The sequence below is a fragment of the Conger conger genome, chromosome 6, assembly GCF_963514075.1.
Source record: "Conger conger chromosome 6, fConCon1.1, whole genome shotgun sequence".
Taxonomy (NCBI): domain Eukaryota; kingdom Metazoa; phylum Chordata; class Actinopteri; order Anguilliformes; family Congridae; genus Conger; species Conger conger.
Window position 1 is genome coordinate 59,426,447 of NC_083765.1, and position 14,101 is coordinate 59,440,547.

Genomic DNA, 14,101 nt, shown 5'->3' on the forward strand with positions numbered 1-14,101 from the left:
GAGGTAAGAAGGTGCTCAGGTCGTTTCTGTACATTAATGATAAGGACACCTGTCCATTCCCACGTTTTGTAAAATATGAACACAAAACTGCCCTCCTACATGGTTTAATACCTGCACCTCATATAACTGAAACATATTCAGATAAATAATGATTCTGTGGTATTATTTCTGTAGATGGAGATTTTAGGTGTCCATAACATGGGAGAGCTGGGTACCGCTGTATACACTTTCAACAGAAGGGTATAATAAAATCACCCGATTTCCATCACTATTTTATCTGGTCATGACTTTTATGTGTAAACATAAAAGTCAAGTTGGCCATATCATTTTTATGTGTAAACATAAAAGTCTGCAATGGCTTTTTCGATTACTTTTTTCTTGTTTGATGCATACACATATTTCATCAAGTCTTCACCCAATAACCTCCTAATAAACTTCCTTCTGCTAAAAGGTTAAAACTAAGTTCACAGTACTTTTTTTTCCTCTAAATGATGTTTTATAAAAGTATTTGCCACATCTGCTACAGACTGTATTGCACTTTATTAAACATGTAGGAGGTACATAAGCACACCTCTCTGTGGTGGAATCTCTCCTTTCTATTTCACACTGCATTGCGGTGCCTCTGTATTGAACCCTGGCTGACTTTCAATGTGTTTAAGTTTGTCATTCTGAACTTCTTCTTTTCAGCAATTTTCATAGAGAAACTTTTGCTTGGTGTGTGATCCGGCTCACAGTGCATCCAAACTGTCTTGGGAAACTGAAAGTATAATATCAATTTTCTTTGCCAAAAAAGCAAAGAAATAATTTGTACCCTCTGCGTCTGTTACCCCATATAATCAATCCCCTTTTGGTGGCTTGGCAGAGCATTGCCCATTTCTCTCTCTCATTCTCTCTCTCTCACTCTCAGACACCCTCTCTCTCTCACCCTCTCTCACTCTCACCCCCTCTCTCTCGCTCTCGCTCGCTCACTCTCTCTCACTCTCACTCACTCTCTCTCACACTCACTCACTCACTCTCACTCTCACCCTCTCTCTCACCTGCAGGTCTGTCTTCATGAGGGACGCCCCTCCCTCCACCAGGTAATGGCAGATGGTCCTCTGGCACAGCGAGGCTGCCTTGTGCAGGACCGTCTCTCCACTGCAGCAGATACAAAGAGAAGAGAGGGTCACTTAAATCACACAACGCTGCAATACCCCTCAGCCCACGAAAAGGGGGTCACTTAAATCACACAACGCTGCAATACCCTTCAGCCCACGAAGAGGGGGTCACTTAAATCACATAACACTGCAATACCCTTCAGCCCACGAAGAGGGGGTCACTTAAATCACACAACGCTGCAATACCCTTCAGCCCACGAAGAGAGGTCTCTTAAATCACACAACGCTGCAATACCCTTCAGCCCACGAAGAGGGGTCTCTTAAATCACACAACGCTGCAATACCCTTCAGCCCACGAAGAGGGGGTCTCTTAAATCACATAACGCTGCAATACCCTTCAGCCCACGAAGAGGGGGTCTCTTAAATCACATAACGCTGCAATACCCTTCAGCCCACGAAGAGGGGGTCTCTTAAATCACATAACGCTGCAATACCCTTCAGCCCATCTCATAAGGGGGGCTTGCATGTCCTGAGCATGTACAGCAATGTTACCCACACAGGCGTTCACTTAAGCACCAGTGCTTTAAATGTGATTCAGAGCCATGGATGAGTGAGCCCTAACTATTACAGAACCCTGCTGGGCTATGTCATTTTGCATACTGAAAAAAACAGGAGAGAGACTGGCAATGACAGTGGGATATTGCAGCTATTACATAAAATGGAACCCTGACTTGAATACAGTATTATGCAAATTAATGAAACGGGGAAAGAAAACAAGATTCTGAGTGTTACGTACTTTTCTTTTTCCGTTACATCCAAGATATCAGCGGGTGCTGTATGAAAAAGAAGGGGAAAAAACAGCCAAATCACAAGACCAAACCAAACATGCTACCCCATAGTTATCTTCTGATTTTGTGTGGGTACGTTAATTAACACCATTCATACATTACAGTTCGTATTATATAAAACCACATAGAATTAGCTTTTAGCAACCGTTGCCCTCCAACACATGTTTTTACAGTAGGAGAGGTGGTCACTGAATTTGCACGGTAGACCCTCGTGTGTGTTGGACGCAGAGTGACGCACCGTTGTCGATGATGTACTTGACAATCTCTTTACTGCCCACTTCCACGGCGTGGTGAAGCAGGGTTTGACCCGACGGGTCCTGCACGGAGAGGTCTGCCCCCAGCTTGTGGAGGTCCATTAGCTGTGGGGAATTACGACATCACCCTGACATCAACGCTCCCTAATCCCCATATCCCCAAATGCCAAATCAACACTGAGTATAACGTGATTTGAACTGCACGCTCTACCAAGCGTCTTACAAAATGGCATCCCTCAACATCATCTCAGTGTTTTCAGTCAGCTTACAGTAATATCACTTCAGCTTCAGCCCCAGTACAACAGGTCAGTGGGACAACATTACAGAGCGCGTCGGTTACTGAAAGCGTACTGACAGAATATTAAAGAAACGAATGATTGCCTCATACTTGAGCCCCATACATGCAGTATGTTACTCATCAACGCCTGGCTACAGGCAGACACCTTAATGCCCTGAAGAAGACCTGAAGATCTAAATGTCATAAATGTAATAAAATACTGAGTACTATATGAAGCTGTGTTAATTACCTTCTTTTAGCATGAATATTCTGTCAGTATGTGTTCAGTAACCAACATATGACTTAGCATATGAGCACCAGCACTTTATATTAAACTACAGCGTGCGTTTATGCCTGTTGTTGAAGAATAATAATGCTAGCAAAAGAACATATTTCAGAAGGGTTGTTTATTTAAATGAAGACTAGGACCACATTGTGTGAACAAAGGTCACCAAAGCCACCATCCTTGGCACGGCCATAGAGTAAAATGCCCTGAGGTTTCCTGTAATGACACTGGTAATACAGTCCTGACTGTAAGACTCCATGGGGCCCTGGAAAAGCCATCAGTAGCGATGCTATTCGTATGATGAATGCGTTGAGAAAGGAGAAAAGACTCGCTCCTGCAGCTTTCCTGATGGAGGCCATTTGTACGCTTCGCAAAACACTGTGCCGTTCACTGCCTTACTGGGAATATGGGATCTGAGATTAGTCCAGAATGTGGGTCATTTATCACAGGCCACTTTGCAGGGAGTATATGGGAATTTTCACTTGTTTGGTTTTCCATGGTAAAGCATAATGGGTAGATGTATTTACTATTCTTTGGTATTCTCCATTTGAAAAAGCTGAAATACTGTGTGATTTTGATGTATGTATAAACTTCAGCAGCAGGCAAAAATAGTTTTAAATAACTTTTTTATTTTATTTAAAAAAACCAGTAAGGGGCTCTTAAGTAGCCCAGCCAATAAATCACTAGACACAAACAGACTGAGCTCTATAGCGTATGCTGTCCCCAAATCCCTAAATCACCCAGAATTCTACTTACCGCTGCTTAAGGATTTTCTAGCTACACTCCAGTCAACTTTATTTTAGCGTTTACTGTCACTGAGAGAGGCAATTCCCTCTGTAGTATATAGTGCACACAACACATTTATTCTGAAATTTTTTTAAAGTGAATGTCAGTAATGGCTTCCACCCACTTTACCAAACCTTGAGGCTCTCCTCCTAAATGCATCCATTAACAGTGCGCTCTTCTTATGGTAATGAAATAGCGTTGTTTCTTGCTTACCCTCTGATGATCTTTGTTTTTCACACAATCAATAAGCACCTCCAGGGAGACTGAAAAAAGATGTTTTGATTTAAAAACTTTCATACCGATTTAATGAGTTTATTTCTACTGACAATTCAAATAAAATGCCTTTTTTTCCAGGGTGAGATGATAAATTTAATAAGAAATGTAAACATTCTATTGGGGATTTTGATATGCACTTGACTGTTCAATTTTGTTCAGATCCTCAAAATTAGAGCTATTTATTGACTGTGCTGATTAATTTCATCAGAACAGTAATGTACTGAAAAGTAACACACTGCCCTATTTTTGGAAGTTTGACATTTGAAAACAGAAGCACAGAAAAAGCCGTTAAATACGAAAGATAATCATGTTAGAACTGCTCCGCGACACTGGATGTATTCCATACAGAAGTGCACACAAATAACCCTAAATTCCTCTTGTGCTGAACAGCATTCCACAAATCTCATCCACCCAGATTTAACTGCTATACGAAACCTGAGCTGGAAATATTTGCCTAAGAATCCTGTCTTGGGGAACCAAAAAGATTAATAATCAAATGTTTGTGGAATATTTAAAGTTGTGATCTTGGTCCACACAGACTGTCAACTATACTGTTACTGTATACAATGTTTAATATCACCACTGCTGTTCAAAACCACATAAGCCAAGCCTTTTTAAAAAAAACTCAAAGCTCAAGCTTTGAACTCTGAAATTAAAAAGGAGACTTCTTTCAAGAAGAAAATGCTGTTCACAGGACTGCCAGCAAATTCCACAATGACTTCTGACGCTGTTGAATCCAGGAACTCTTCAAACTGTTACATACAATAGCAGGTGCTACATTTTTATGAGGTTTACCAATAATTCCTAGTCTGCCAATGACAGTGGAAATGATGTTTTACCTTTATCTGTGTTACACAGAGGAGTCTTCTCAGACCTGTGAAAAAAGAGAGCTGTTGTAAATGTTTGCAGTTCTTACTGAAAGAATAAGGGCTTACATTTTTCATAAATATTTGAGCAGTGTGTGGACTGTTCAATTGGAATGAACAAAGCACAATAACTTGTGTCTTGGAGTAAAGCACAAAGGATGCACACACACCGACACCCAAACCCCCCCCTACACAGACACAGACACAGACACACACACACACCCACACACACCTTGGCACACTCCGTGAAGACTGACAGCAAACTTCCATAATGAAAAATAAGAAAACAAAGCAAACAAAAGCCAGCCAGAACGAGGACTTGCAGGGGGTTCCTTCTCTCCAGAAAAACTGGATCCACAGGAATTTGTTGTTGGTAATTAGATGGATACTGAACCAGCAGACCCTATGTTTTATTTTGAGGGGGAGTGGGGGGGGGTTAACAATGTGTCTTCTTTCTAACTTCCTGGCCTACGGTAGCAGACAAAGTGAAAAGAGAGCCAACTAAACTTGCCCTCTCATTCTGTACTCTGTCTCTCTCTCTCTCTCTCTCTCTCTCTCACACACACACACACACACACACACACACACAGACACACACAGACACACACACACACACACACAGGGCTCCTCCTTGAGCTAGAGCCTCAATTCCGTCATGGTTGGCTAAAAAGCCTTTGGTCAGAACTGTCAGCCTGTCTGGAGACAATCCCGGTAGGTAATCCTCCGTGAACCCAGACGCTAGCATAGCGCTGAGGCAACACTTCGACACTGAAACAACATATGAAGTATTTATATTAAGTTTATGAGGGAGGGGAAAGGAGAAGTCTACCACTCGCGGTCCTCAAACTCCCCTCGACTTTGTGAACGAGGACAGAGCAGTTGAAAAGGCAAGAGAAAAAAGGCTTGCAGAAGACAGTCTGTTTTTCCATTCCATGCTTCTATTTTACAGATAAACTGATGAATTTAAAAACACTATCTAACTACACTGCAGAATCATACTTCATGATAAATCTCACAAGAAAACATATATAGTATTTAATCTAAGGTTAAAAAGGTTGCCATTGTTATTGCCCAACATTAAGAAAATAATCTCATCCAGGAACCAATTTGCAGCGTCAGTTTGCAATTACTGTATATTTGGGAATCTTTGGTCAGCAAATGTCTAGCCCATAAGCCATCGGCAGCCAGGATTAGCGGATAAGAAGGATTTAATAACTGTCTTGAAATGAAATGGGCTGCACGACAGAAAAACATTTGACCCATTTGCAGTCACCTCACATCCTCGGTTGGCACTGGGGGTAAAATCTCATCTCCGTGCATTCATCTGCATTCAAGTGAAAACAGGACTGCCGAGACTTGTGAAGCCACATTGTGCCTGCTAAATTAATGTCACTAGTTTCTAACTAACAATGCGCAAGGCTAAATACAAAATTAGCATATGTTATTATCTATGGAGTGATACTAGTTACTTCATGAAAATATTATTTAGCTCTTATTATTACTATATTTGCTATATTCTTCACATATTTGTGAATGGACACCAGGGGTGGGTTAAAAAAAAAAAAATCTTTGGCAGTATCATTTTATGCATGTCATAACATCTACAGTGGGGTCCAAAAGTCTGAGACCATGAGTGAAAATGCTTCTATTTTGCATTCTTTTCTAATTTAATACAAACTATTTAATTACTAACTATATTATCAGCATAACAATCTGAGGGAAAAGTAGAATCTTTGCTTTAACAGCAACGTGCACTCAAGCTGGCATGAACAAAACCTGATGATTCATGTTATCCCACCATTATGTTCCAAAGAGCATCTTGTGATGTTACTGAATGCTTGGCTTTTGTCAGTCTTCAAGTGCGCCCATAAATGCTCAATCGGGTTGAGGTCAGGTGATTGTACATCATCCCTTACTTGATTTTCTTTAGTCTTCGAGTAGTTCCTGCAAAACCTTCATTTGTTTGAATTTGTTCAAAATCCTAAAACTTTCTGTTTATTTGCAGGATTACATGAAAACTCCCCCGCCCCCAGATTTTCAATGTGGTCTGAGACTTTCGGACCCCACTGTACTTGGCACAAACAACTACAACAACAACAAAAAGTGAAATGTAAATGCTGTATCAAGTTCACACCAATTCCCTGTAAGCAGCCATGGAAAGTGCATTTCTCTTGTTAGAGCGACTCTTCAGAATATCATGCAATGCAGTACTACCTGAGGATAAATGAGAGAACATACAGTCTGCCCCTCCATTACATAAGGAAAGCTGGTAAATAAATATATTATTTCTCTGAATACACATTAAGGCCCACGCACACCAAGAACTATAACTATAACGGTAACAATGTGAGCATACACACTGATATACGATAACATAGGAGCTGGATTATTCCAATACAGTAGTATCCTAGTAAAACCCCATTAAATCGTCACAACTGATAATCAATCAATAAATCAACAAATATAACCAATACATTTCTGGAAAAAAATGTCAAATAAACTGCATTTTATATAGTTTATTCTTCCCCAATTTTTTTCTTTTTTTACCATTAATGCCTCTCATTCACCCTATTCACAGTCACACTCACACACCAACGGTGAAAGGCTGCCATGCAAGGCAAGGCATCAGCAATTTGCCATCCTGAGGGACACTTCGACACACCCTGGGCAGGGGACTGAACTGGAAACTCACCGACTCTTACCTTCTGGGCTAATGTCGCCCCAAAGGGGGAATGTACTGTGGTTGAAAAGGTTTAGATTTAAATTGAATCTGTTTGGATCTGGTCTGGGACCTGCTGCTGGTCATGTTTAACACCAGTACCGTGTCCATGTAGAGCGATGCAAACAGAAGTTTAGCCTGAGGCAGCAAACAGGCAGTATAGGCAGAATATCTACCAATGAGAACAGCCCATTCAGCCTACCTGAGCTCATCGTTTTCCCTGGAAGCGCGTGCATATGATGGTACACGGAGGCTCTCACAGGACCGGCATCCGGACTGGGAACGTTGAGCTCTCCGGCTCCTGACGGGATGACTTTCCCGGCTTTATCGGGGTAATTACGCAGCGGATGAGCGGCACGGTGGCTCACTCTCTCTAACCCGTTTGAGAACCTCCATGTTCTGAGGCTTCTTTGATTTCAAGCGATTCCCAGATAAATATTTGATCGGAGCTGAGAACGTCTTCCCCCCACTAGAAACCGTTGACAAATCCACCTGCAATCTTCATTACAATTCTCCTATTCTCCTGTCTAAAGGACCGCCAACACCAAGAACTATCAATTACAGCTATCACGATAACGATGTGAGCATCCACACTGATCAACAATAATGTACTGTAAATATACATTTTGAACATGTAGCCTTGTAAATTCGGATGGATTCTATGATTCATGCAGCTGGAAAAAATCTCTCTTGAAAGTGATCCCAATGATATCCTTTGTCACTGTCGTTGTCGTTATAGCTGTGGTGTGGACTAAATCATCCACTTGAGAACGAATTTTAAAACAAAATATAACAATACAATTATTGTTCATGGTGTGGACTGGTGTGATGCAGAAGAATAAACCTACAATTTTACTACGATAAAATGTGTGCAGGCACAACAGAACAACAGGATCAGCCTGGTATGTGCACAAGGCCTTTTCACACCTGAATTGTTGGCGTTTAGTAAGACGGACTAAGGTGAGTCATCCCTCGCCAATGACAACAGGGCATCGGTATCACTCTTAGACAGAAATACTCTGCTGCCACTAAATCACGCCACTGGCTATGATCCGTGACAACATATACACCATATGCTTCCTCACCAGGCTTCCTGCGCAAGGAACTGAAGGCAGACGACACCGCCTTCAATATGCCACCGACAATCCTGCCACTCAAAGAACAAAGGATGTGCTGCTATTCCGGTTACCACGGCAACCACATTCAATCTGTGTCAGCGACCGAGCCCCGCTGCAGAGGGCTGTACTGTGAGCGGAGCAGAGAAGAAACAACAACACAAACATCGAGGGAAAAGTGGAAAACACTCAAAAACCTCATATAATGGATGTACCGTCTGTTTATCGAACATCGCGGAAAGAATGCAGTGGCAATAACACTGACAAACAGTGTGACATACTTGTGTGTTCAGGATTCCTCACAGCAACAAAAGGTCTGGTGTTTATATGTCTTTCTTTTCGATTGGCACAAAACGGAGCGGTGCGTTTCTGCTGCCATTGCCTAAAACCCTTGAGACAAGCCGAGGCCCCGCCGTGTGTGAAGACACAGACGTTCTCGATGTCGAAGCGAACCCTCCGCATCGGGGCTGCCCTTTAAAATGCGCCACGGAGTCTCCCTGAGGAAAACATGCTAGTTTCTAAACTCCCTCTGTCAACTCGCTCACCTTCACATCTCCCGTTCCTGCTTAGGTGCGACCCGTTGCAGAACATTCCATCCCCGCAGAGAGTTCCAGAAGGAACATCCTGTCATCCACGTCTCATTAATGACCCAGACAACCACCTCACAGCACAAGGACACAAGGGAACCCGCATCTATAACATAACCCTCAGGCTGCTGCAGTAGAGACACTGTCACAGATATTCTAATTACAGGTCTGATATTCGGTTCAGTCTGCCTCGCATCCTCTGCACTCCCCTAACTGTTGCTACGCTTGCTGCTAGGGAGTTATGTCTCTTCTCAAATTACACACAACGAGTCAGCAAACCAGAATACTCCAGGCTTCAACAATGGAGAAACAGAACTTCAAATGTTTAAAGCAGACACTACGTAACACTGAAAATGTCTACAGAGAGATCGAGGCGACAGACCATATGGTGAATATTAATATAATAAACAGTTAAATACATTAATACATTATTATCATTCATCAACATCTTCAGATGGCACAAACTCAATAAGGCCCTGGCAACACATCACTCCCATCCTCTATCAACTACACTGGCTCCCTGTGCAATACCGTATTCAATTCAAAATCATTCTCCTTGTTTTCAAAGCCCAACATAATCTTGCACCCTCTTATCTTTCTAACCTCCTGACCCCATACCAACCAACCCGCACCCTACGCTCCACCAATACCCACCTCCTGCTCACCCCCACTGCACATCTCCGTTCTATGGGTGACAGGGCGTTTAGTGTAGCTGGCCCCAAACTCTGGAACTCCCTCCCACTTGCACTACGGAAAATCACCTCACTGTCCACCTTCAAATCCAAGCTCAAAACTCACCTTTTCACTCTTGCTTTTCCTCCCTACTCCTAACTGACCCCTCCATCTCACTCTCACCATGTACCATCCTATTGTTGTTTGTTGTTTTATATACTTTATTTTATTTTATTGTCTACATTTTTGTATAGTGTCTTTTAATAAGTGTACAGTGTCTGTCCCTATATGTTGTTTTATGACTGCCACTTGCCACTACTGTACAGTGTCCTTGGGTGACGTGAAAGGCGCTTTAAATAAAATGTATTATTATTATTATTATTAATAATGGAAAGACCAGGAGAATGTCTTTCTATGCAAAGACCAGGAGAATAAGTGTTTATACTGGGGTTGTATGCACCTCACTTAATCACTTAGATCATGTTTTGCTTGCCTGGTTGTGAATTACAATAGGTGGCTGTTAAATCTCTTCACCATACGAAATACCTTAATCTTGAAGAAAAGTGCAGAAAGGAACTCGAAAAAAAACAAAAGGGCCTGTGAATAATTTACTGCTCAGATCTTCAAAATCAAAGTCACGTTACGTGTAAGAGGTTCATATTCCTTGCTGAGTCTAATTAGCTCCTGTGAACAGGTTGTGTCGTATGCTACAGACGGCCAGGAAAGAGGCTGGGCTGACACAGCTGGTTGCAATTTAGCGCCCTTAAGAACATTAATGCAAACAGCCTTAACATGTTTGCACACTTCCGCAAATGAGAGGAAAGCGGCCTCCTTTGAGCCTTAATAAACAATTACTGAACAGCTAAATTCCTTACCGGTCAACAGGGGTACCGGGCATTTAATCCTGCAACAGCTGCCAGGAAACAATTCACTGTAATAATTGGATAACCGAACCCTTAATTTAATAGCAGAGGACGCGAAAATAGACAGCTTGCTTTGTTAGGCAAATTCTAACACTCTTAATTGGCGCTAGGCAATCTTCGTTTTGACAAGGTTGTTGACATTCCATCAGCCCACTTGACACGGTATCTACTGCGGCTGACGAGTTATTTTTCATCCGCATGCGTACACCTTTTCATCACCACTGAATATGATAACAGCTGGCAGGGGAGTTGGAAGGCGCACAAAACATGCTATAGGAGTAATTACTGGAACTTTCTGGGACGCATTTCCCTACCTTCTCACGAAACTTGCTCACACATGCTAAGTGCAAATGAGCCAAATCCCTTATCTTATTTGTTCAACACTGATTAAAGCTGTGGTGGTGTTGCTTGGCTGAAGTACACAACACTTTCCAAATCCGCATAGGCACACCGAATCGGCTTCTGTTGGGGCGTATTACACTCTGCGCTTTTAATTAATAGGTTCTGTAACCCATCCTCTACCTCCCATTCATCTCTCTGTCCTGAAACACCCTATGGCTCTTGGAAAAACATTATTTCAGTATGTCCCCAACCTAGTGTGGAATTATCCCTGACACAGAGTGCTCAGGTAATAGTAATTACTGCTAATATAATATACCCTGTGTTTTTCATTGTGAGATGGCAGCATATGGCTCACGCAAAATGTGACATTACCACACGTTAATTTGTGGAAACCAGATGACAGCCTTCAGAAATCACAGATGCATTCAACGTTTCTAAGCCAAGCAAGCAACCATTCTATAAACTCCCTCATACTAGGAAGGACAAGAAAAGAGAACAAAGAAAAAAAAAAGGAAGGATTAAAAGAACAATAGTCATAACACAATTGCTCTTATGACAAAACATCTCAATGGAGTTTCAAACACTGAAACCAAGAAGACGGACTAAAGCAAGTGGTTTGTGAATTGAAACTCAACTGCAGTATTGGTGGTTACACAAACCAGTGTGCTTATAGGGACAATAAGCTGCATTTTCCATCTCGGTAAATCTCTGAGGAATACACATCAATCCAGCTGAGAGGCCATTTTGTTTCACTTTAACACAAGGGACCAAAGACACTCTGGGGGGAAAATGTGCCACATAAATATCCACTGACCTGGAAGGCCACATTCAAATAAGAGGAGGAACACTCAGCTGTTAACACAGTCAGCAACACAGCGGCTGCTAATGCTAATGCAGCGGAGGCAGAATTTCACCATATGCCTTTGTGACGAGATAACAAACAGAAGCTAATGTGACAGCTCGAAGGATGTACACAAATCCCATCAGACTGTCGGCTGGCCACAAGAGACCACCAGGAACGGCCAACTTGAAGGGACTGGCTTGAGACGTGGATGAGTCACATGCTAATTAATTGTGCTTTCACAACTGTGACTGTCTTCTGTCTCGTGGCATTCAGCACAGTTTGGGACTGCAAATGGACTTAATTCACTGCACGGCCACTGGATTACGGCACTGGGATTAAGGCCACACTTAAGCAGGTTTTTCATCTTGATTTTTTTCAGTTTGCGAACAGGAAACACTCCCAGAAGCAGGCAAGAAATAAATAAACAAACAAACAAATAAATTAATCATTAGCTCCCATGCGCCTGATCAAAAGGATTTCTGATGAGACAACAGTTCAGACAACCTTGTTGTGTTGCAGTTTATATTTAGAAAGGGCCTTTCTTCTCTCTGAGGGGTATGCTAACACTGAGTTGACTGGGGAGAAATCATCCCATTAAGGACAAAGAAACAGCCTTAAACACACTGAGCTTCTGTTTGACGGGCAGAGAAAACCCAAAATTAATTACAGAATGAGCACTGTCTTGTAATTATAAGTCAGGACAATAGGCTACTTGGCGATAGGTTAAAGGAAAAAATGGGGGGGAAAACATTATATACTGTATTATAATTGTGTGTGTGTTAATTGAACACTCCATTAATCTATTTCTGGGTAGGAAGACTGCACAGACTAAAGCAATAGCGAGCTGATTAGAATGAAGAGAAATTTCTAGAACAAAGGATGAGACTAATATGAGCACAAAAGAAAATGAACTTCATAAAGGTTTTTATTATTGGTTAAAGAAAGGGGGAATCACTTCTCGACTAGATTAGAAAACTGTTCCCAACCCTAAATGAGTATTTTATATGGCATACCCAACAGCCCAGTTTTTTTGGGCACTTTTTGTACAAAAGTGTTTTTATCTTGCAATACTTACTCACAAAATTAGACCTTCATTTGTAGTACATAATGTAGTACATTAGAATATAAGCTGATATTTGAAGAACTATCTGTACTTGTAAGGCTATTAATACAATCTGTGCTTAATTTTAAGTTAACTTCAGTTCTGTATTTTTACTAATCTGTTTCTATCATACAGACTGGATGTCATATGATTTAAGACACTGATAAAATATTAACTCATTCCATTATTAATTCATTCATTAGTTAGGAGCAGTTCACAGGAGTTGAACATATTCACACAAAGTCAAATCTGACAAGGCTGCCCAGTTGCTCTGGGGGAAAAGACATGCGCTTTGTACAGGAGAGCAGGGTAATATGGAGAAAGACTACCCGTAGAAGAGCATTACGGTATGTCTCAATCTGCTTGCTCGATGAAAATGAATGGATTTCTTGCAGAGGTGGAAAATCCAGGTACTGAAAGTAAAAGTCCAGTCCAGTATTTTGTTGCAATCCCCAGGATTGGCTAATTGGCACAGTTCTCCAGCCAGGAGGTAGATCCTCTGACCTCAGGAATTTCCACCACTGATTTCTTGCTGAATAGGACGCAGAGAGATTGACATGAGGCTCAAAGACTGAGACATTTTTTCTGTGTAGAGAAAGCTAAGATATGGATGGAGATTCTCTGCAATTGGCTGAGTGTAAAGCAATTTGAGCTAAGGTGCTATATAAAAAAAAAAAAAAAAGCTTATTATTATTATTACTACTATTATTTTATATACAGTATTCAAAGAACATCAGATGTGCTGCACAAGCAAAAGCCAGCACGAGCAGATGTTGAAAAAGTCTTTCACTCAGTAGGATAGGAAATTATGAAGGACACTATACAACTATTCAAAACACTGCACACTTCACCATCGGCTAGAATCAAGGTCAACAGGCACTTATCACAAAACACTGCTCTTATAACAGAGGAACGCATCGAGGACGTGCCCTGTCCCCAACCATTTCTGTTCCGCACGTCAAACCCTTGGCACAAGCAATTAAGCCAAACAATTCCATAAAGGTGATAGCAAATTACACATGAAGAATATAAAAGTGGGATGTACTGTATGCAGATTATGTTCTGCTGTTCTTAGATGACCCTGAATCAAACTTTGTTTGATAAGTC

The 14,101-nt window shown here is 41.6% G+C and overlaps 1 protein-coding gene across 2 annotated transcripts in view; it reads right to left on the reverse strand.

Annotated features, from left to right (window-relative positions):
* dgkza (diacylglycerol kinase, zeta a) overlaps positions 1 to 14,101 on the reverse strand; it is a 137,347-nt gene that overhangs the window by 11,548 nt on the left and 111,698 nt on the right. For both annotated transcript variants that reach the window (XM_061245258.1, XM_061245259.1), the window contains 5 exons: positions 4,664 to 4,698; positions 3,762 to 3,811; positions 2,184 to 2,304; positions 1,894 to 1,930; positions 1,038 to 1,137 (listed from right to left, as the gene is read on the reverse strand). In XM_061245258.1, coding sequence (XP_061101242.1) covers positions 1,038 to 1,137; positions 1,894 to 1,930; positions 2,184 to 2,304; positions 3,762 to 3,811; positions 4,664 to 4,698 — 343 coding nt within the window. The remainder of the gene's footprint in view (positions 1 to 1,037; positions 1,138 to 1,893; positions 1,931 to 2,183; positions 2,305 to 3,761; positions 3,812 to 4,663; positions 4,699 to 14,101) is intronic.